The sequence below is a fragment of the Poromitra crassiceps genome, assembly GCF_964638095.1.
Source record: "Poromitra crassiceps genome assembly, chromosome: 8".
Taxonomy (NCBI): domain Eukaryota; kingdom Metazoa; phylum Chordata; class Actinopteri; order Beryciformes; family Melamphaidae; genus Poromitra; species Poromitra crassiceps.
This window is the reverse complement of record NC_139629.1, coordinates 46,333,323-46,358,411: the sequence shown is the minus strand read 5'-3', so window position 1 is coordinate 46,358,411 and position 25,089 is coordinate 46,333,323. Positions and strand designations below refer to the sequence as shown.

The following is a 25,089-nucleotide window of genomic DNA, read 5'->3' as shown; positions in this document are numbered from 1 at the left end:
CACCTCCAAAAGCAAAATAAAGGCTTTATAAAGCATGATTACACCACTCTTTAGCTGTGACACTTTTACGTTTGAGTTGTTTTGAGGTGATTGAACCACAATACTATCTGTAAATATCAATATTTTATTATTTTTTTGTTTTTTTTTGTTTGTGTAAATAAAGAGCCATGACAACACGTTTTCATCTCCATCTTGGCATTTATTGCTTCTTTCTTGACATGGTATCGTTCTCTCTCTCCCCTCCCCACAACTCTCGTCTCCTTCATTCCAGTTCCTCTCCTTCTCTCAAGGGGGAAATACTGATCATCATCCCCTCCCCGATATTGTTAACACTGATTCACAGACCCCTACAATACACTGGATACTTAAGTTACTTAATAACACACAATTGGAAGTGGCGATGCATTGTCTTCTTTTTGAATTTTACAAATGGAAGTTGTTTTTGTACAGTCAATACAACAAGGAGAATACAGTTGGTAGAAAACAGTGGCCAAGGGTAATGAGTAAGACACCATGCTGCAACAGACTTAAATGTGTTATGTCTCAGACAAACGCACAAGGTGTACACACACACACACACACACACGCACGCACGCACACACGCACACACACACACGCACACACACACACACACACACACACACACACACACACACACACACACACACACACACACACACAGGCATACACACACACACACACACAGGCATACACAGACATACGCACATGCGCACACACTCAAACCCTGGCATCATCAGTCGACATGAGGTCTTTCGTTTTGAAAGTTTATCAGAATCTTTTAAATTTACATTCATTCAGCACCAAATGGCATGATGTGTTGAGATGTTTGAGGCTGGGCAAGGAAGAGAGAGAGAGAGAGAGAGAGAGAGAGAGAGGCAGGCGAGAGAAGGTACTGCAGCTACACTGACTGGACACCACATCACGCTCACAGGACGAGACAGACAGGACGGCACTACTAAGGCAGAGCGCGGAGCGAGAGAGAGAGAGGCAGGCAGCGAGGTAGAGAGTCAGAAAAGCAGAGCGGAGCAGGAACTGGGAATGTCAGCCTGTGTTGATTGTATGTAATGGCGGGGGGGGGGGTGTTTGTGTGTTTCTTCTCCCATCTCATCTTTGGTCCATTTGTCCAGGGCTTTTCCACCACGAGTGTGAGGGTGTGTGATTGATCTCGGCTATTCTCTTACCAGGACGGTGTGGTGTGTGTGTGTGTGTGTGTGTGTGTGTGTGTGCATGCATTTTCAGTATCGTGTGCAGTGGTGTAGCGCAGGGCACACGCAGCTATACGGAGTATATCCACTCATTTCTCAGTTAGCATTGAGTATATCCACTTCTAAATCCCCTCTAGAGCCTATAGTGTGTAAATATTGTTTCGCTACTTAGCAGAGCAAGGAGAGCGAAGGCACTATGTAGCTATAGTTGTTGTTCGATTAACTGTAATGAAATATTAGCTTTAGCTAAACAATTAGCAGTGGTACAGCGTATCATCATAGGCTATATTATCTTCGAGCTAAGCTGAATATAGTCATTAAAAAAAAAATCTCCTATAGACAGCCGGCATTAGTCAGAGATTAGAGGAGACAGACGGGCAGAGGTCAGGTGACTCAATAAATAAGGCCAAAATGAGTGGACATGCGTTCCTGGTTTTTGCTAAAGATGTTGTTGAAGCCATAAAAAATGATGGCCATCTCCTGTCATCCTTGTGACAAGGAGCCATGTCACAGCCATGTGGTTATCTGAAGTGTACGAGTTAAGTGACAACGTGCAAACACTACTGGCCAATCAAAATGCAAGAGTAGTCTTACATGTCGCTGTTTATAACACAGGGTGTTTATTCTTTGCCTGATTGGCCGCTTAAGAAAAGATTTGGCATAAATTAAGAGTACCTACCTACACCACTGATTGTGTGTGTGTGTGTGTGTCTGTCTGTGTGTGTGTGTGTGTGTATGTATGTGATGCTGATGTATGAGGGCGACCTTGGCTCTCTGTTCCGCAGGGCTCAGCTCATCAGATGACGCTCTCGAAGTGCAGTGTGCTCTTGGCTCCTGCGGGGGGCAGCAGTTTGGCCTCGGACTCTGGGGCCAGGTACTCCAGGTGATGTCTGCCCCACACTGGGGTGTTTAGGTGCTGCCACCGCTGCACGCAGAGACACACACACACACACACACACACACACACACACACACAGGGGGACACGGACACAGGGATGATGGATGAGCCGTCTTATTGAGACAGACACTTCAGAGAATGATTAACCTTGAAACCACGAGCGACGGGATGTGGGGGGCAATATCCAAGGAGACGCATTCCTAACTTGACTTATCAACACTTACAAAAAGAAAAACACACACGCGAGAGAATGCATACACACAAGAGAAACACACACACACACACACACACGAGAGAAACGCACACACACTCCCGCAAACAGACATACCGACCTCCCGCAAAGATCCTTTGCAGCGCAGTAGTTTGTAGAGGACAGTGACGGGGATGCAGAGCATGGAGGAGAGGGCCAGCCCCCAGCCAAGCGCCTCACCCCACGAGGGGTACGTGTAGACTGTGTTATAGGTCAGGGGCTTGTAGTTCACGACATGGAACAGGAAAATTGCCTATATGCACGCAAAAATGTAAAAATGTCAGAACCTGGAAAAATGCAGGAACACACAATACACAATACATAATACACAGTACATGTGTATTATGATGCATAATACACATAATAAATAGCGACAGATCGTACCACGCAGACAAAAGGCGTGATGTAGGACCAGCACCACTTCATGTAGGGCAGGGGCCGGTAGCCGATCATGCGAGCCACATCGTCCATGAAACGATCCGCGCCTGCCGAGCAGAGGAGCCTATTAAGGATCTTGTGATGATGATGATGCACTTGGATTGTGTGGTTGCTGTTACTGTGATGGAAAAACACACGGCCGTGAGCCAGTGTGCCTCACTCACCATAGACCCACGCCACCACCACACACTCCCAGAAGGCCTGCCACAGGAGCGTGATGCCACTGGCCGAGTAGTAGTCAAACAGCTGGAAGACGTACATCCCTCCCTGACGGAGACGGAGACAGAGAAGGGCCACATCGTTGCCTTGCCACCCGTCATTTTAATACTTAAATGTTTGATCCATTTCCTGCCTCCTTTCATGCTTACCTTGCTCGTTCATCCTTTTCTGGTCATGGTTTTCCCATGCCTATCAAACAATTTGTTGTTCTGACACCATAAAGAGTTAAATATGAAATATAGTGCTGCACGATTTGCACGATTTGGCGTAAAAGTCATATTGCGATTATTATCGTGGACAATATTGTGATTTGCGACATAATAAACAAATATACAAACTTAAATTAGCATGGAAATACGAAACTAAAAAAGATACGTACAGTACTGTTTTCAGGAGCCACTAAAAAAAGCATTGTAATTTCTTGATTGAATTAAATTGCGTCGTTTTGCGATTATATAATTGCACAGGCTGACATTTGCGATTGCGATTAATTGTGCAGCACTAATGAAATATATTTAAAACGGTTCTCTTTGCAAAAAGAGTTTGTCGTGTGCGTAACTCTCTCAGCCTCCACGCCCACCTAACAAGCAAGACTAAACACCAAGGGAGGTCGAAAAAAAAACGGTGGAAAATCCTCGCTGTACCTCGGTGACCATGGACATGTCGATGAGGAAGCAGGTGACGCAGCAGACGGCCACCACCACCTCGCGCCGCACGGAGCCCACGGCAGACTTAGGGGGTAGCATGTCTATGATCCCTGTTATTAAGCCTTCCACCCCTACAAACTGAGAAACAGAGTGAAAGAGAGAGAGCGATAAAGCAACAAGGAGGAGACAGAGAGAGAGAGAGAGAGAGAGAGAGAGACAGAGACAGAAACAAAAAAAAGAGAGAGAAAAGGTGAAGGAGCTGAGTCAGAAAGACTTGAAGAGAGGATAATAGCTCGTATATATCTCTTACCAGAAATGGCAGTACATGTGTGTAGCCACTGCGGCTACGGGAGGAGGACAGAGTGAGAGATGGATGGAGGAGAAATGGTGGGAGAGGGATGGGGAGAGAGAGTGAATGAATGGAGTGGAGCGTCTGTCGACAGACGCACTCTCTGTGTGGATCAGACAGAAAGCTCATTGACAAATCTCTGGGTTTGCAAAACAATGGATGTAGGCACTGGGCTCAAACGGACACACGCCAAAACAGGGCTGTGAATAAATGCACTGGAAAAACTGGTCACCAAGTGTCTGGGCTGTTTGTCTAGCGGTCATGTGAGAGGAAGTGACAGAGAGAGAGAGGGAGCGATTGAGAGAGAGCGATTGAGAAAGAGAGATATTGAGAGAGAGAGAGAGCCCTCGGTCCACGCACGCACACGCACACACACACACACACACACACACACACATACACCTCTCCAGAAAAAGCACATCACATTACCACACACACCTCTCCAGGAAAAGGACATGACATTACCCCACACACAAACACACACACACACACACACGTGCACACACACACACACACGCACGCACGCACGCACGCACGCACGCACGCACACACACACACACACACACACACACACACACACACACACACACACACACACACACACACACACACACACACACACACTTCCCCTTCCCTCTCTCTAGTTCAAGCGCAATCGATATGTATATATCTGTATATATTTCATTACTATTTCAAATATTGTTGACATGGTTGTTTGAACTACCCGTATGTTACAGTAACATAATGTTTACGGTTTTGTACTGTATGTTACAAACCATATTTTTTCCCTCTGTCTGTACTACCATGTACAATGTGCTTTGGCAATGCTGTTATTCACTATGGTCATGCCAATAAAGCCTCTTTGAATTGAATTGAATTGTGAGAGATTGAGAGAGAGAGAGAGAGAGAGAGAGAGAGAGAGAGAGAGAGAGAGAGATTGAGAGACAGTAAGAGAATAAGACAATAGCTAAATAGATAAATAGCTCTCTTATCTAATAAAGACAGAGGAAGACAGACATTTATTTAATATCTATGCTAGAGAAAATGTTTGCATGCACAGTATGCGTGATTGTGTGTAAGAATTCAAGTGTATATAAACAGGAAGTGGAATGTGCGTTGTTGCGTAGGCGTGTTACCTGGCTGTCCAGGCCCAGGACGAGCAACATGAAGAAGAAGAGTGCTGCCCAGAGCGGAGCCAGAGGCATCAGAGTCACGGCTTTGGGGTAGGCTATGAATGCCAGGCCTGGACCTGCACACGGAGACACATATTTATATGCTCATAGAGTCAGGGAGCAGAGAGAGGTCGTCCTGCCATCGCTAAACTCGTTGCACTGGGGCTAAGCTGGGGCCTAGCTGGGGCGGGTGTGTGTGTGTGTGTGTGTGTGTGTGTGTGTGTGTGTGTGTGTGTGTGTGTGTGTGTGTGTGTGTGCGCGCGTGTGTGTGTGCGCGCGCGTGCTGGATTCTTACCACTCTCGGCTACCTTACTGATGTCCACTCCTTGCTCGGCAGCCATGAAGCCCAGCACAGAGAACACCACAAAGCCAGCAAAGAAACTGGTCCCGCTGTTAATGAGAGCCAGCACAAACGCATCCCTACCGAGAAACAGAGGTGGAGGCAGAGAGACAAGAGAAAGAGACAGAGAGAGAGAGAGAGAGAGAGAGAGAGAGAGAGGGTGAGGTGAATGACGCTTTATAATATGCTTTAATATCAATCAATCAATCAGTTTTATATTTATATAGTGCCAAATCATAACAAGAGTGATCTCAAAGATGAGGCTTACGCAAGATACTAAAGGCAGACATTGGCAACAGAGGAAGAGGTAGGTTGGAAGGGGGGGTAGATTATGCAGTCAATATTTCTCACTGATAGCTGCTGCTGTCTTTGTAGTTGGCAGGTAGAGAGCAGAGGGCAAATGAGTCATGGAGAGAGACAGTCACACAGAAAGAGATCTCTCTCTGTCTCTGCTGCATTCACTTTACATCTTGCGTAGGATATAGTTGATGTTTCACTCTCGTACGCATGACAGTATGTGTGTGTGAAACCATGTATGAATCAACGGCATTATAACGATCGCGTCTCCACACAGCGAGCTCCTGTTTCTCCTGACTAGCCTGCAAGTGGAAAACAAAGTCTCGCTGGTAACAGTGGCCAAGAATCCAACCCCTCTCCGATATGAATAGTGTAAACAACAGCTTGACCTGGATAGTTACTGCCATACAGTATGCACACGGCTGCTGCTGCTGTATTCTGTAGCAACCTCCACACAGTCAACAGTCAATAGTCTCTGTCTGTCTGTCTGTCTGGCTGTCTGTCTGTCTGTCTGTTTGTCTGAAATAGCACTCAGAAATGCCTGAGAGAGATGCGGATAAGTAAGGCAGCGTGGGTGTTTGGTGCCCGGAACAGTCCATAATATCAAGACCCACAATAATTAGAGAAGACCATTTGTGCTGTGTACGAGCACAGAGACTGATAATGAAGACAGACACTTGTATATGATGAGAGCAGTTTACCCACACATCTCACCGTCTATTCTGAGATGAGCCTCCGTGTGTGTGTGTGTGTGAGAAAGAGGGCCGAGCTGGCATACCTCGGAGTCTGAAGCCATCTTTCAACTTCCAATTTAGGTCAAGGGAAAGAGGATTTTCAATGGAACGATATTCCTAAAGCTCCTCCTGCTACGGGCATTCCAAAAATGCCTGCAGCGTCCCAGTATGAAACTACTGAGAGCTAGGAAAAGTGATCCGTATATTATTGGTGTCCAGCTAACTTCCATGTAAGGATCTGAACGTTTACATATCTCCGTCTGTTTCGGCTAAACACATCAGCAACAAGCACCTCAACCGGCTCAGAGAAAGCAGTGTGAGGCCAACCGTAGCTAGAAATGAACATGAATTAATCTTCCTATTATAGCAATTAAGTTTCTGCAGCTTTTCAAAAGCTATCGCGGGAGGTTCGCCTGAAAATAAAAACCTATTCACCGCTATTTTGATCAGGGAAACGACGTTGCAGCTTACTGACACTTACGTTAGTTGTTTTCTACTGACTAGATCCTTGCTTGTGCTATATTAAAATCTCGTGTGTACATCACTTTGGATAAAAGCGTCTGCCAAATGGGAAATTATAAAGTCATCTGAAATGTGAGCAGTGTGCCAGGAAGTCTTTGGCGCTTCAACATTCTTGGCACACACAAATCCAAGTCAAATGATTGTTTTGTTTGCGCAGATAAGCCACAAAACCTTACAATATGCCATCCCAGAACTAATAAAAAGGGTCTTAGAAAATATGGACTGTTGTTTCGTTTAGAAATTATACTTTTCTTTGCACCTGCTTTACTTCTGGTTACGTACACAGTAAGTAGTACTTGCAGTATAGTAAGTAATGGTTTACACAGAAGAGTGATTCTACTGCATGTAGTAACTGTTACTAAGGAGAACAGAGTGAGCTCCAACAGTCAAGAGCGCGAGCTGTGAACGCCTAATTCTAATAGAAAGACGACTTTTCTTGCTTGTTTCATAGTACTCGAGTCTGTGGTCACATGTTTGGCTGATGGTGTCTGTGTTGATGTTGGTCTCATTCCGGGTACAATGGTGTCTGACTTGAAGTTGTGGTCAAACTCACTGGTAGCAGTTGTTATGGAAACGGTTGTAGCTGCCCAGTGCGGTGAGGGCACCCAGTCCGATGGCATAGGAGAAGAAAATTTGAGTGCCAGCGTCAATCCACACCTAACACAAAGGAAAGTGTATGAGAGTAATGCAGCATTTTGTCTATAGTGGTCTTTTCTTATTATGAAGGTATTATTGTAGCAAAACATTGGACTTTGCCAAATATTCACACACCTGTGTTCTAAATTTGATTTTATATTCGCACATCTGTGTCTTAAATTTGAATTTGAATTCACACCTGTGTCCTAAGTAAATAGTGGTCATAAATAGTGGCGCGATCAATCGGCCGAATGATTAATCGCGATCGACTTGATAGGCCGATACTTACCGTTAGTTACAGTCGGTTGCATTTGCTAATGGGCTAGGGATAGCCGCAATTCAACAAGTGGGCTTACGTTAACACGAGTCCGAAAGCTAACGTTATCAACTTGCCAACAACGTTTTGGGGAAGAAACGTTATGGGCTTCTAGCTAACATAACGTTTCTGCGATTGTGTGTGCATCTCTCTCCCTCTGCGCGCGTGTGTGTTTTGTTCTGTGCTTCAATACACCAAGCTAACTTGGCTCAGATAGTAGTGGATTCGTAGGACAGAATCTCACATTGTTGTTACCTCTACTCACTTGGTAGATGATACTTTATGAAAAGACGGTGCAAAGTGAGTTGAAGAAAGTTTTTTCTTATACATTTTTTGTCTTTGATCACTTAGATTGGCTAGTTGGCTTGTAACCGAGTACGTCAACAAACATAAACATACAAAGATATGCATGGGGACAGTTTTGGGAAGGTGGTGGTGATGAAGTTAGTTTTAAGCCCTGTGGACATTTATTTAGTTGATTTTTGTTTGAATAAGTACACTGCAATGCAGACAATAAGTGCAGATAAATGTTCATTTAAGGTCAGCGATTTCCGCAGTTTCATTTGTTATTATTAAATAGTTGTATTTTATCAGATGCAGCAAAAAAAAAATAGAAAAAAAAATAGAAAAGTGCACTCAGTAGAGTGCAGATCTCCACCCGGCACCGCTACGCCGAACAAGGGAAATAACTAACGTGCAAATTTAGAGAGCGGGAAAAACATCAGTAAACATCACGTAATTTGTTGTCTTTAATCCGGCGGAAGCATTTTTCAATCAAAGGTGAAACAACAAAGGTTTACTTTACTATATAATAACAATACTTTTTTTTTTACTACCACTACTCTGCTACAAACAAATGTGATGTTCATTCATATCCAAACACAAGCTTATACAGATGTCATACCTGTGCTTCTCCAAGTTTGGACCAGTCCGGTTTCAGATAGTAGACAATCCCATCTATAGCTCCTGGCAGAGTGACTCCGTGGGCCAAAAGAACAACGAGAACCAAGTAGGGGAACAGAGCGGTGAAGTACACTACCTACAGAAACAAGCAGAACAGAGCGGTGAAGTACACTACCTACAGAAACAAGCAGAACAGAGCGGTGAAGTACAGAGGATAGGGAGCAGAGCTAGGGCCAACTCTTCGGAGATGCACAAATGGGGCTACATCAGAGAGAGCTCACATGCAAACCATAAGCAAAACCTAAACCCGCAACCGAACAAGATGTTTCTGTGCTTCAGTGACTAATGCGATAGTTGGTACAGGCACAGTTGGTACAGTTTAGTGGCAATCAATATGGGCCATCTGCTATAGTCAAATGCTTGCAAAATATTTGCATCTATTTTTATATTCTCTCATGTGGACATAAATGACCTCAAGCCTAGTCCTTCCTGTAGTACTAGATTGGGCCATCTACAACATGGGAAGCCAAACCATTTGTAAGCCCTCTGCGACAGCAGGGGGTCTTTGGCAAACCTTTTGAAAAGGCAGGTGTCTTTGTCAGGTTGTGCCGAGAAAGCTGCCCCCCTGCTACGCAGTGGAAAGTCCCAGCTAGCTACATCAGTATGGTAAGCGCAGAGCGGTGAGAAGGAACATATTTGCCTTGATCTAGAGTGACCACGGGGAGAAAAGCCCCTTTCAAACAGCTACATGGGAGAAAGTTACTAATCGGCTTAGGAGAGGCTGGCTCAATCTCACTCATTCTTTCCCCCCAATTCTCTATGAGCTTTGGCTACTGCTGTGACACGTCTGCAAACACAGACTCCATATACAATGAAATAAGGATGCTTACATTATGCCCGTGTATCACAGACATTCAAAATGGTAAACGGTGCGCATTTATATAGCGCTTTTTATCCAAAGCGGTTTACAATGTGCCTACATTCACACATCGAAGGTGGCAAGCTGCCACGCAGGGAGCTAGCAGAGCCATTGGGAGCAGTTCGGGAGCAGTTCGGGGGTTCAGCGTCTTGCCCAAGGACAACTCGACATGCATACCGGGGAGCCGGGGATCGAACCACCGACCTTCGGATTAGCGGACGACCTGCTCTACCTCCTGAGCCCACGGCCGCCCCACATTCAAAAGCATGGGCAGTGTGCATCCTTTTTCCATCCCACTACTGGAATGGAATTCACTCTGAACAATATGTATATGTACACTGGTATAGGGATGCAGAGATCAGCAGATTATAGACTGAAGCTTTGAGCCTCGTATGTATGTGATCGAAAACACGTAAACACCCAAACACAACAAAATGAACAGACATTCAAACACTACATGTGTGCTTGTGTATATATGTGTCTCAGTCTAGACACTGATCCTCTGACTATGTTAAAGCTGACTTAGGGTCAAAGGGCAAAATGCCGCAAACTCCGTGAGGCAGGTCAGAGGTCAGTACCACCAAGCATAAGAGTTGTGGGGCCAGAACATACGTTAACCTCCCCCGTTCAACTCATGTCACATACAGATCAACACAGACGTCTGCTCACCTTGCCAGTGGATTTGACTCCCTTCCATATGCAGAAGTAAACAATGACCCAAGTGACGATGAGACACAGAACCATCTCGTAGCTGATGGCACCAGGCTCGTCCAGCCCACTAGACAGACGGAGCACCTTGCGTCTAGGAAGAAGATCACAGAGATGTGGCTTTTAGAAGAGAAGAAAACAAAAACGCAATGCGCCCAACTCATCTGAGACCTCTAGTCAGCTTAGCGGCAGCGAACAACATGGGAAGTAACGGGTGTGTCTGCAAGTTTCATCAGGTTAAATTTAAGACTTTTTAAGACCTTGTCATTGTCAATTCCAGCTGGAATGAAACATAGAGGCAATTTTACAAATAAAAAACTGTAGTGTAGACACATCAGAATATAGGGCTGTGTGGCGTTTCTCCACTGGAAACATTGCACACCACGAATCTGCAACCAAAACCTCTAAAACCCAATCTACGACTAAGAAACCCGCTAAGGCAAAATGTAACTATATTCAAGAACTTTTATGGCCGTACGTTTAAGATAATAGAAAATCTTAAGACTTTTCAAGTCATTTTCTGGATTGACACCCTGTTTTGACTGAGCCACAATTCCCAGATCAGGGATGACCTACTCCCAGAACTCGATGACTGGGGAGCGCATGCCTTCTGTCTCAATGCAGCTGCCATTGAGGAGGAGGAGCTGGGCCGAGGACAGGTTGAGCGGCGAGGCGGCGGACAGGACGTTGCTGCTGGAGGGGGCGGGTGATGATGACGATGAGGGCGGAGCTGACAGGGCGGTGCTGATGCTGCGGTTGTGGCAGGCGCGACGGAAGTCCTGCGTGCAGTTGGGGGTGTTCCAGGGGTGTCCGCAGGTGGCCCAGGGCAGCGGGGTGGTGAAGGAGTGCAGGAGGAAGTAGAGGCCCCACACGAGAATCATGATGTAGTAGGTGTTGCAGAAGAACACGATCACCATGGAGGCCAGGCCCAAACCTGGGCGAAGAAGAGGAGGGGGGTGAGAGACAGAGAGAGAGAGAGAGTGCAATGGAGGGGGAGAGAGAAGAGGGACAGAAATTTGCAGTAGAAACGAGTGAGATGTTAAGGCCTTGGAATATTACCGCTTCTGAGAGAAATACATTCTCTCAGAAATATATGATTATTATTATTATTATTTTTTGCATTCTCTCTTTCACACACACACACATGCACACATCAAGTTACCTTTGAAGAGGGGTGCGATGTTCCAGGCAGAGACCCCACCCTGTTTCATGAACTGTCCCAGAGCAATCTCCAGGAAAAAGACGGGGATGCCACCGACGAACACAATTAGCATGTAGGGGATGAGGAACACACCTGCAACACACAACACACACACACACACACACACACACACACACACACACACACACACACACACACACACACACACACACACACATCAAGACATGGTTCACTGAATTCATATTCTACCCTTAAGTAACAGGTAAGTGGAAACATATTCCAGCTGGAGTGCTGAACATTGAACAAGCTGGTCACGTCCACGGTGTCACACTGGACTCTGTGGAGGAGGTGGCTGAGAGAAGGATGAGGAGTAGACCATGTGTCATCATGGACAATCCCTCCCATATCCACTGTACCTTACTGTGACGGAGCAGGAAAATACATTAGACAAATAGACGACTACAACTATGGTGCTCTAGGGAGCGATTCAGGCGGTCCTTCCCGGCTGCTGCCATAAGATGTCACAACAAAAACTGTTAATGTGAATATCTGTTAAGTGTAATTTTGTTCTTATTTAGAACATGTTGGGGTTTTTTGCATTAGGTTTCTTTGGATTTTCTGTAGCAGAACGTTGATTACAATTGAAATGGACTGAGCTGTTTTGTTTTATATATATATATTTGTCATTGTGTGTAATCATTTGTCTGTTTTCCTTTGAATTTCTATCTATCTATCTATCTATCTATCTATCTATCTATCTATCTATCTTTCATCGCAAAAAGAAGAGGAACGTGATGTTTTTGTTTTGATTTCTATTACAGAAATATCTGTAAATACATTGTTATTACTATTACGGTTATTACTTATTGACTGTTTTAGTCTGTTTTTTATGCACTCTTTATGCTCTGTGTTACTTGTATTACATTTGTCTGTGTCCCTACTGTCTTTGTTACTCAATTCATTTTGTGTTCCGTTGTTATTGCTGCTGTTATTGATGACCTAATTTCCCTTCAGGGATGAATAAAGTAGCAAACTTGAAACTTGAAACTTGAGCACTGGGAAATACTTGATGCTGAGGTGTTCAAGGTGCAGAAGAACTGAACAACGCTGACAAAGCTGTTTCTCTGCTTCAAAGCGAAGACACTTGCAAGGTTTGGACATCTGCTAGGAGGTATAGATGTTGCTCTTTGCCTGGTTTGTGGTCCTCATGCCTTTGCAGGATGTCCACAAAGCAGTGCACAAGCAGCAACAACGCTGAATAATAATGTTATCAATAAGTTCCTCGTATCAATTTTTTTTTTTAAAGTTCATCACTTGAGCAATAGAATGGATTGAATCTTGTAGCAGTTTTGGTAAGTATTTGGTACTTCTGATAACTTTTGTTCTCTGCCTAGTATAACTGTTTATTGTGCAATTGTTTGGCTGTTTCTGGCGACCTGTAACGAGTTTAGGCTGATTGCCCAGCTGTTGTATTTGTTGATTGCTCGAGGGTGTGGATGAGGCCAGCTTGACCCTACTTAAGCTGAGAGTGGTTCTAATTCTGTATTGCTTTATTGGTGTATAGTTGAAATGTTTATTACTCTCCCTATTATGACAATGACAATCTGTTAATATAGTTAATATTAAGGCCTACGGTATGTGCTAAACAAGGGTGGTAGCGTTACTTATCAATACACAGTGCCATTGTATAACAGAACTGTGACATTTGTTATATTTGGATTTACATTAAACTCAAGACCATTTATTTGCTTATGTTTATTTCACCCCCTGCAATATCTGTATGTTCAACTCAGTTCATGAAAATAATCAAACCCTCAAACAACAAAGGATTCTCTGACAGGAATCATTTCCATATTGTACCACCAACCCATACCCGTTGACTAATTGCATAGTATCTTAATTACTCAAGGTGACTAAAGATGGCAACCATATTTCAGTTTCGGCAACCAAAAGCCGAAGCCTGGTTGCCAGCCTGGCGACCACTTTAAAAAGTTAGTGTGGAGCGCGGCCTTCGCAAACTACTTTGTACAAGTGCTACAGTACTTTGTACAAGTGCTACTCTGTTCCTTCAAAAAGCCTTAGCTGTCATAGACTGTGTGGCATAGTTGATGTCTCTACTGTTGACAAAATGTGATATTGTAAGTCGCTTTGGATAAAAGCATCTGCTAAATGACGTAATGGACTTTGTTCTTCCCAGTCCATCTAGCAATGATGCCACTTGTGACTATGAATGGCAGATGCCTGCAATGTGTTTGGAAAATGGCATTGATATTGTTTTGGTGACAATGAATGAAATGGACAGCTAGCAGGCTAGTTATGCTAACAAACACACTGTCAGACCATTTATTCATTAACTGCCAACCGTAGGCCCCAACCATTAGTGATAGTAAGGTTTTTTAACTTAAAGGGGTACTCCACTTTTTCAGGAGTTTAGCCTCATTTGCCACATCCCCCCCACATAACCAAGATACACCATGCCTTACCGACGCTGTCCGCGCAGTTTACAGTGAGCTACAGTCGTGAAGTTAGTTAGTATCGCCATAGAATGGAGGGTAATGATACAGCTGTTAAAAATCTGCGAAAACACACATCTCACGGCGCCAAAATACATGTTGTGCTTCGGGTACTCACCACACGATGAAATATTAATGCACATAATCTGTCTTTTTTGGAAGGAAAAGAGGTAGCCGGCACTACTTGCATGCATTGAACACACTATCAAATTTGAGTTAAAGGCCACATATTCAAGGTTTTCCCGTTTTCAAGCACACAAGCAATGCTTTAACATTGGCAACTGCAACTTATCAAGCGACTGACGAGACAAGCAAAGAGGAGGAAGCTGTTAAGGAGGAGAAGAGGGAGCGCTGGGGAGGAGGATACACAAGGCCACAGATAAGAGACGCATTGAGAGTTTGAGGGGGAGACGATGACCGCACTGTCTCATTCCGCAACTGTCTCATTCCACAACTGTCTCCACATTTCTGCCTATTATTGTCCTTGAAAGTGAAAGTTGCACGGAGAGTGGAGAGAGACAGAGAGACGATAAAACGGAGACGGCAAACGTCAATGGACTACCGCAGGAGTCATTAGTCTGATTAGAGACATGTAATGACCTCTCGCGTCATTTTAACTAGTAGCCGTTGGCCCTAGGGGCGATTCCTTTCAACACCTTTCTTATATAGAGAGCCAAAGTGGAACGTCACTTCCTGCTTCAGCACTGTACCAGAGATTTTCATCCGCCATTTATTTTCCCATAGACATTTAGTAAAATGCTTATAAAAATACTTTTACTGGTTCAGCTAACGCTATAATTTGGAGAGACCATAGAACATTTCACTCGGACCAAAACCTAAAAAAACAACATTGAAAAAATATTTTCTTCAAACCCGCATAATTTTATGTTTTGGTCCGAGTGAAATGTTATGCGATCTCTCCTGTGTCTAAATATATCTGTACCGTTTGGTTTGAACAAGTAAAACTCTTTTTTATAAGCATTTTACGAAAGGTCTATGGGAAAATAAATGGCAGATGAAAATCTCTGGTACACAGTGCTGAAGCAGGAAGTGACGTTCGCTTTGCCTCTCTATATTATCATTTGGATCCCTCATACTGTAGCTGTGACTGCTACGATAGGAAATACAGAGTGGAAATAGACTGTGAAAAAAGGGAAGCATAGCTACAGTAGGGATGTTTAACTCAATACCAAATCCAATTGCAGCAATATGAATACAATGGTGATGCGGCCACGGTGCGCAGATGGGGGGGGGGGTCACATGACCAGCTATGACGCAGAGCAGAGAGAGGCTGCTCAAGAGAGAAGAGGAAGAAGAATGGATGGATCAGTGGAGAGGAGACACGAGACCGGCATAAAAACCAGAACGACGCGTTTAGAGGGAAGACGCGACAAATACAAAAAAAAAAAAAAAAAATCACAATTAGACATTGATGTGGTGACTCTGCAACACTGCTATCTATCTAGTGACAATTTGTCTCTCGTTCAGCCTCTCGTTCTCTGTCTCGTTCAGCGGGAGCAGGGGGCTGTAGCCTTATAAGGAAACATTTGTGAGTCTGAAAGAGAAGGGGGGGGCAGAGGGCAGAGAGAGAGAGAGAGAGAGGGGGAGAGGGAGAGAGAGAGAGAAAGGGAGAGAGAGAGAAAGGGAGAGAAAGAGAGAGAGAGAGAGAGAGAAAGAGAGAGAGGAAGGGAGAGAGAGAGAAAGAGAGAGAAAGGGAGAGAGAGAGAGAGAGAGAGAGAGAAAGAGAGAGGGAGAGAGAAAGAGAGAGAGGAAGGGAAAGAGAGAGAGAGAAAGGGAGAGAGAGAGAGAGAGAAAGGGAGAGAGAGAGAGAGAGAGAAAGGGAGAGAGAGAGAGAGAGAAAGGAAGAGAGAGAGAGAGAAAGGGAGAAAGAGAGGAATAGAGAGAGAGAGAAAGAGAGAGAGAGAAAGGGAGAGAGAGAGAGAGAGAGAGAGAGAGAAAGGGAGAGAGAGAGAGAGAGAGAGAAAGGGAGATGAAATAGGAGGCGTGAATGGAAGCACAGGAGAGAAAATATTTGTGCTGAGATAACCTAATATTGTCCAAATCTGTGAGGAATTGCATCCTTAATAGGCTTATGTAAATCCTGTAATCATCACCGGAGCAGACACATCAGGCCTCACCGCTGAGTTTAATGCTGCCAGAGAATAAATGTCACCTATTTTTAACAGTACATTCACCTATTTAAGTCTCTCCAATATATACTGTGGCCCCGTTAACCCATTGATACCCGATGCAGCATTTGTGTGCGTATCCCTTTAAGACCGCGAACCGCGTTAACGCGGTTCGCGGTCTTAAAGGGATACGCACACAAATGAGGGATATACTGTACACACAAATGCTGCATCAGATATCAATGGGTTAAGAGTAAGAAGCAGCCCGACTCTTATCTGATGTCGTCGTCGTCATCGTGTCACAAGGTGTTCCCTGCATGGGGCTTTTGGTCAAGGACGCCAAAGCCAGATAGTCGATGTGGCGGCGCTGACGCAGAGCGAAGGAGGAGGAGGAGGGCACAGCGGCGAGGGCATGAGCAGGTCACAGGACACGTTATTGTGCGACAACACACCCGTACGTACGGGCCGGGCCCGCCTTATCAGGAGGAGAGTGGGAGAAAGCACCTCTGTTGTGTGCTGGGCTGGCTGGCTGGCTGGGCAGGAGGCAACAGGGCCTGGACTGTGTGAGGCAGGCAGCGCATTGTTACATGATACCAGAGAGGTGGGTATATCAGAGAGGCACCGGTCACAAGACCAACGGTGGAGGAGAAGAGGGAGGGGCTGGTACCAGGAGAGGTCGTACGAGGTTGTACACTACACACACGCACACACACGTACGCACACGCACACACACCGCCGTGCACTCACTTTCATATAAACACCTCATTAAAAACAAATAGTGAAAAAAAAAAATGAAAAAAAAACGAAGTGGGTGCGGCGGAGATAACAAAAGTCAAGGCCAAAGGTTGCAAAACAGGTTACAGTTGAAAGAGTGGGCGTGCATCAAAGCGGAGAGGACGCAACAAAAAGGAATAAAGTCATTCAAGAAGGCCAATAAAGCATCATGTAGGGCAACTTTTATGAATGGACGGCGGTAATAAATAAACGATGCGCGCGCACAGGTGACCGCGTGAGCGTGGCTGTGCAGAGCTACGTGCTCACAGCCACGCAGCAGGCCCTCTCCCTGTCTGTGTGGGGTATTGCGTCTCTCTCTCTCTCTCTCTCTCTCTCTCTCTCTCTCTCTCTCTGCGTGCTGCCTGGCTCCTCCACCTTTCACTGTTCTCCTCCTGCCACCGCATGCGCGCCGGGCGGCACTCTTTCAAGCAGCGCTGCCTCGGGCGGATCATCATGCCAGCAGCAGGCTGAGACTGCTGCTCAGCTCTGCGTGTTACAACTTCACCGCAACAAAAATATGCCTGGATTTACTGGGGGGGGGGGGGGGGGGGGGGATGATTGTGAAAAAATAATTTTTCCCCCATGATGATTAAATCTCCCATATACCAATGGTTTAAACTTTAATGTATTATAAAGCTATATAAACTATAGGTTGAGGCGATGCCTCGTCATAGACGCTGGGATAGCTGGCTCAGCCTGGCTGGGGGCGTGGTCAAGGTGGGGTAAATCCCCCGTTCGATCCATTCAGCAAAGTTAGAATGTAGCTGCTAGCCCAGCCCAGGCAGGCACGATCGGGGGTTTGACCACCACAGTAAACGCACATCTGAACAGACGTCTCGTGTTCTGCTCTAGAATCCCCAATCCTGTAGTGTAGAGCCGCAGCACCTTCCTTTGGTGAGTCAGCCCATTGAGATATCGACGGTTTTACCCCACTCGTGCGCCAGCCGTTTAACATTTTGTGGGCGTTCCCACACATGCCTCGGTCTGTCTGTCTGTCTCAATCAAGATTATTTCAGTGAGGTGAAATCAGTGTGTGAATGCGTGCGCACTGTCGTTGGGTTGGGTAGCGGTGGGGAGGGGGGGGGGGGTCGCGACCCCCAGCCTAAAGTCTTTTGGGGGTCGCGGGTCTGAAAGGTTGAGAACCACTGGCTTAAATACACAATGGTAACGCAGGGGCGTATCTACGGGTGGGCCTGGGTAGGCACACGCCCACCCACTTCTTGCCCTGGCCCACCCAAAAAAAAAAAAAAAAAAAAAAAATTAAATTGGTTGTTTTCTAGAGGCAAACTTGCTGCTGCATTGCTAGCCAATGGTTTTGTTACTTTTGTAAAAACGCAGGGCACATCATCTCCAGAGTCTAATGCATGACAACTTCATGACATCTAGGAATTTTGTTCTCTCTGTGGATAAATAAACCAGAGGGCGTCTTGTTCAAACTTGAAGCAGCCTCAGTGTTGTTATTTTTTAAACTCACAGCAGTATATGGATCAGTGGTTCTAATTTCTGTATAAAGTAACAGTATACACACAAGTATAAGCATTCATGTATGCAACATTTGGCACCTATATGTAACCTTTTAAGGTTGAGATAATTGTATTATCATTATATGGTCCAAATATTTCAGTAAAGCACTTGAACCCTTGAAATATTCTTGCTTGGGTGATATCATTCTACTTGAAATGATGGTCAAATGCATTATTTTTAGTAAAATAACACGTCAAATTTTTCGGCCTGTGCAGATGCCCGGCCTTCGGCCGGGCATCTGCACCCCTTCCTATCCAGGCCCACCCAATTTGATCCAGGCCCACCTATAATTCAATTTCTGCATACGCCCCTGTGGTAACGTTTTAGAGTGCGCAGTCATCTCTATATTTGAAATGGTCAAAAACTGATGATTATCCCTAACATTGAGTATCAACTAGGCCTATAATAATTTCTGCAAAATAGACATATAGCATGGTAGCATATAGGTATGAAACCCTTCAGCGGCTGTATTCAGTGTGTGTAGAAAAGTGTTGTTGTGTGTGTGCGTGCGTGTAGGCTACACAGTGCTCCTGGCGCTCACCTCCTCCATTCTTGTAGCAGAGGTAAGGGAAGCGCCACACGTTGCCAAGGCCCACAGCAAAGCCCACGCAGGACATGATGAAATCCATTTGTCTGGTCCAGGTTTCTCTCTCCACCACTGGTAGTGCTGTGGCCCCGTTCAGGACCACAGCCACAGCCACGGCCCCATCCTGGTTCTGGGGTGGCCCGCCCCCGCCCCCTCCACCCTCACCACCACCACACCCAGCCCCAGCGCCAGGCACAGGCACCAGGGGGCGAGCCACCCCCCCACTCTCATCCGCGGAAGGAACGCCTCCCTCCGGCGGCTGGGGGTGACCGATTTCACCTGGGAAGGGGAAGAGACGTACAGTCAAGCACCGGGTGAGAAAGTATAGCAGCAAACGCCGAAATAACAGCGCAAGTCAGTCGACTGTGAGGAAGGACTAACAGAAAAGAGATAAGAAAGCTGGAATTGAAATGTCAAAGTAATCCCTAATAAATTATCCGTGCAGCCTATTTATCAAAGAGGATAACAGACAAAGACTCTATTCAGCAATATTTCAGAACCACGTGTCTCCAATATAAATAAACACACACACACACACACGCACACGCACACGCACATGTACACACACAGTCACAACTTTACAAGCACACTTTAACACACATCAGCACTATAATAGAGATGAACCATGGCTTATTGGGCTGATTAGACTTGGATTCAATATTGAATGGAAGAGGAGAGAGAGAGAGAGAGAGAGAGAGAGAGAGAGAGAGAGAGAGAGAGAGAGAGAGAGAGGTAACTGATGTACTGTATATGGCTTTGCCCATATTTCCTATAATAATGCAAATAATGCATCCAGTATTTGAATTTGAGAGAGAGCTATTCTGTGCAATTGCTAGTTTGCCAACCTGCTATGACGTCCAGTAAAGCTGATAAAGGCTATTTGAATTTGAAGTTGAGCTTATGGACCGTCCTCTGTTTTGGGTTCCTTGTTGGGACAGCGTCAGTACGTACGTATGCTACAACTTTAGTCAAGCGTTGGAAAGCTCCACTAAGCCACAGCAACAGGGCTAAACAGGCTACGTCTCACCCCCATCCATTCACTTGTATCTCTGCTGTGAATGGGACCAGGGCCACTCCGCACTGTTGGCTTGACTCTATTGGCGTTTATTTATTTCTCGGTCACAAGATCTGACGCTGTTGTCGTCACTGTGACATTGAGTTTCCCCTCTCTGCTCTCTCACTCCCTCTCTCTCTCTCTCTCTCTGCTCTCTCACTCCCTCCCTCCCTCTATCTCTCTCTCTCTCCCTCCCTCTCTCTCTCTGGCTCTCTCTCTCCCTCCATCTCTCTCTCTCTCTCTCCCTCCCTCTCTCTCTCTCTCTCTTACTCCCTCTCTCTCTCTCACTCCCTCCCTCTCTCTCTCTCTCTCTCTCTCTCCCTCTCTCTCTCTCTCACTCCCTCTCTCTCTCTCTCTCTCCCTCTCTCTCTCTCCCTCCCTCTCTCTCTCTCTCTCTCACTCCCTCTCTCTCTCTCTCTCTCTCTCTCTCCCTCTCTCTCTCTCTCAGTCAGAGTGATTTGGTGTGCTGCGGTACAACACCGCACGCACAACAGTCATAAGCTCCTCTTGGAGAAACAATGCTTCACACACAGACAGGCTACTGCACAAATAAATGCACACCGACACACACACACACTGACTCACACCCACCCCCAAAGACACAGTGTCGTTGTTACGGCTGGTCCACGTCGATATGAGTGTCAGTCGCTCTGTTTCTGGATGCAAAGCAAAGCAGTTTCATCCAGATCAGAGCAGTTTGAGGGGGTGTGTGAGAGAGTCGAGGAGGGGAGAAGACACTGAGAGAAATCGGGGAGAGGAGGTGTGGGGAAAAGGTATCCTATCTATGGTAGCTGGACACATCATTTAAGGTGATTTTGGACAAGTTTGAGGAATACTTTAAGTATGTGATGATTTTAGGTTCATCAACATAGTTCACCTGTAAGGTCAAGCCAGTTTAGAGTGTAAACCAATGATTGTTGCTGGGCATAAACAAAATACAGGTACTGTATAACACCTGACCATACCAATACTTATCTATTCTTTGGAGCTGGCTACTTATACAGTATGATGAGTCACCTAATCGAATATGTAGGATCAGAGCCGTATAATAGAAGAGTTCCGACATCTCCATTCACTCCAATGGACCAGTTTTTTTCCAGGAAGTAGAAAGTGGAACTCTTGAGTAAAGGAAGCAGCACTGTCCAGTTGCAGCAAAATAGACAGTTTGTGTTGTACTCTGAAAGGGTTTTTCCCCCCTTGAATCAAATTGTACATTATCAGCTTTATTTTAGCATGCAAAAGTAGCGCGAGACCCATTCCTGGCTGTTCATTGGCTAATGAGTCTCGCATTTTGGTCCTCCGCTGACGCCACTCTCTTACTAGAGGACACTATGTAGGATAAGCCTAGAAAGCTAAATCATGATTTCCTCGTGACATATAGGCCTACTACAACTTGTTTTGTGTGTGTGTGTGTGTGTGTGTGTGTGTGTGTCTGTCTGTCTCCTGTCCTACAGGACTGATACCTGGCATGAGAGTTCAGCACCGCACTGAAGCTGCAAAATTACTTCCAACCAATTAACTGTAAAGCTTTGATGTGAAGTGTATGTTGAGATATGTCTTTAGAATACAGGTAGTAGTGATGTGAAGTGTATGTTGAGATGTCTTTAGAATACAGGTAGTAGTGATGTGAAGTGTATGTTGAGATATGTCTTTAGAATACAGATAGTAGTGATGTGAAGTGTATGTTGAGATATGTCTTTAGAATACAGATGGTGACGTGAAGTGTATGTTGAGATATGTCTTTAGAATACAGATGGTGACGTGAAGTGCATGTTGAGATATGTCTTTAGAATACAGGTAGTAGTGGTGTGAAGTGTATGTTGAGATGTCTTTAGAATACAGATGGTGACGTGAAGTGCATGTTGAGATATGTCTTTAGAATACAGGTAGTAGTGGTGTGAAGTGTATGTTGAGATGTCTTTAGAATACAGGTGTGAAGTGTATGTTGAGATGTGTCTTTAGAATACAGGTAGTGAAGTGTATGTTGAGATGTCTTTAGAATACAGGTGTGAAGTGTATGTTGAGATGTGTCTTTAGAATACAGGTGTGAAGTGTATGTTGAGATGTCTTTAGAATACAGGTGTGAAGTGTATGTTGAGATGTCTTTAGAATACAGGTGTGAAGTGTATGTTTAGATGTCTTTAGATTAGAATACAGGTAGTGAAGTGTATGTTGAGATGTCTTTAGAATACAGGTGTGAAGTGTATGTTGAGATATGTCTTTAGATTAGAATACAGGTAGTGAAGTGTATGTTGAGATGTCTTTAGATTAGAATACAGGTAGTGAAGTGTATGTTGAGATGTGTCTTTAGAATACAGGTGTGAAGTGTATGTTGAGATATGTCTTTAGAATACAGATAGTGATGTGAAGTGTATGTTGAGATGTCTTTAGAATACAGATAGTAGTGATGTGAAGTGTATGTTGAGATGTCTTTAGAATACAGATAGTAGTGATGTGAAGTGTATGTTGAGATATGTCTTTAGAATACAGGTAGTAGTGATGTGAAGTGTATGTTGAGATATGTCTTTAGAATACAGGTGTGAAGTGTATGTTGAGATGTCTTTAGAATACAGGTGTGAAGTGTATGTTGAGATGTCTTTAGATTAGAATACAGGTAGTGAAGTGTATGTTGAGATGTCTTTAGAATACAGGTGTGAAGTGTATGTTGAGATATGTCTTTAGATTAGAATACAGGTAGTGAAGTGTATGTTGAGATGTCTTTAGATTAGAATACAGGTAGTGAAGTGTATGTTGAGATGTGTCTTTAGAATACAGGTGTGAAGTGTATGTTGAGATATGTCTTTAGAATACAGATAGTGATGTGAAGTGTATGTTGAGATGTCTTTAGAATACAGATAGTAGTGATGTGAAGTGTATGTTGAGATGTCTTTAGAATACAGATAGTAGTGATGTGAAGTGTATGTTGAGATATGTCTTTAGAATACAGGTAGTAGTGATGTGAAGTGTATGTTGAGATATGTCTTTAGAATACAGATAGTGACGTGAAGTGTATGTTGAGATCTGTCTTTAGATTAGAATACAGGTAGTGAAGTGTATGTTGAGATATGTCTTTAGAATACAGGTAGTGAAGTGTATGTTGAGATATGTCTTTAGAATACAGATGTGAAGTGTATGTTGAGATGTGTCTTTAGAATACAGGTGTGAAGTGTATGTTGAGATATGTCTTTAGATTAGAATACAGGTGTGAAGTGTATGTTGAGATATGTCTTTAGAATACAGGTGTGAAGTGTATGTTGAGATATGTCTTTAGAATACAGATAGTGAAAATGTAGAGTGAGACCAGATAAGTGCAGCTGATGTGGGACTGCTCTTTTTCTCAAAAGTATAAAGGGCAAAGCACTGGTTGGGACACGGATGCTTTAATTCATAATGTATTTAATCATATTATTTAGTTATTGTACTTTGGCTAAATTAAAGTAATAATTATATATCATTATATTTATATAGAATATATATTATTATTATATTTATAATATAACACACACACGCACGCACGCACGCACGCACGCACGCACGCACGCACACACACACACACACACACACACACACACACACACACACACACACACACACACACACACACACACACACACTTTACAATGCTCTATAACGTTATAAGTATAGTGGAAATCATAAATCGTAGCCTACTCACCTTGGTTGTTCTCCTCCACCTCTGGTGACATTGTTTGGATAGCCGCACAAAAATAGTTGTTTATTATTTCGGCAGCTACCGCTATTTGGGTTCAAGAAAAAATAAAAGTAAAGAAAGGGGAAATAAAGTCAAGCCGGTTGTGTGGGTTTAGCTGTTGGTTATTATCAACGTGCCTAGCTAACAAGGTGACCAGAGGGTGGCCAGGGGGTCTCGGACAGAGGTGTAGTAGCTGGTATGCAGCTGTCCAGTTCTCTCTTTGATTCTCTAGGTTTGTTATTTCACCTTCTTGATATTTTTTTAAAAAATCGTCGTTTAGTGATTTTCACGCGTTGGAAACCCTCAGCGGGAGATGGAAGAGATGTAGAGCGCAGCGCCGCGGTCAGCTCGGACGGTGAGAGAGGGGATTCAGAAGCAGTCGACGAAGCACTTGAAGGTAAGCCTGAAGAATCTCATGGATGACAGTTAAATGAAAAGGATAGTACGCCTAAAGGGGTTTAGGTGTTCCTTATTGCCTAGTCAGAAGTCCAGTACCCTACGGCTACGTGATGCGTTGCGTCGGTTTTTAGGTCCTCTTCACCGGGTGGGGTGTGTGTGCGTGTGCGGCAGACGGGAGAACGTGATCTACTGCTGCTGCTGCCTGCTGCCTCGAGCTGTCTCCCGGTCCGTTAGCGGTGACAGACGCTGCGGCCCCGCCCACTCATGCACGCAGCAATCTGATTGGCTCATCCGAGGCGAGGGCAGTGCAGTGTGCACAGCATCAGCAGCAGAGCCAGGAATCCACTCAGTAGAAAAGCAATAGATTTCCAAGGATGGGTAGACTCACTGCAGACGCCCTTGACCTGAATGAAATCACACAAACTGCAGAGAAATGCCCAGAGTATGCTGTATTTTGCTCTGCGTTGAATGGGGACGAAGGAATTGGGGGTCTCTATGACTCTGGGTCCTGCACAGAGGGTTCCCAAATTGATATCCAGTGACCCTCAGGGGTCCTTGAGGGGGCTCTCTCCACACCACAACAAAATATGTTATTGGAATATTAGTGTATTTTCTCTGTTACGGTACTTTTTTTTAGAAAAGAAACGGATGAGACAATGTTTTAC

The 25,089-nt window shown here is 44.7% G+C and overlaps 1 protein-coding gene across 1 annotated transcript; it reads right to left on the bottom strand.

The window, feature by feature from the left end:
- Nucleotides 1–206: 206 nt before the first annotated feature.
- LOC310780969 (sodium- and chloride-dependent creatine transporter 1) lies at nt 207–24,533 on the bottom strand. Its single transcript, XM_083641501.1, has 14 exons — nt 23,990–24,533; nt 19,218–19,541; nt 11,737–11,868; nt 11,151–11,508; nt 10,536–10,668; nt 8,949–9,083; nt 7,646–7,749; nt 5,495–5,619; nt 5,164–5,276; nt 3,676–3,816; nt 2,977–3,079; nt 2,759–2,859; nt 2,457–2,627; nt 207–2,151 (listed from the first exon to the last, which is right to left on the bottom strand). Exons 1-14 carry the CDS (start codon nt 24,018–24,020, stop codon nt 2,023–2,025), a joined length of 2,100 nt encoding a protein of 699 aa, XP_083497627.1. The 5' UTR covers nt 24,021–24,533; the 3' UTR covers nt 207–2,022.
- Nucleotides 24,534–25,089: the final 556 nt, after the last annotated feature.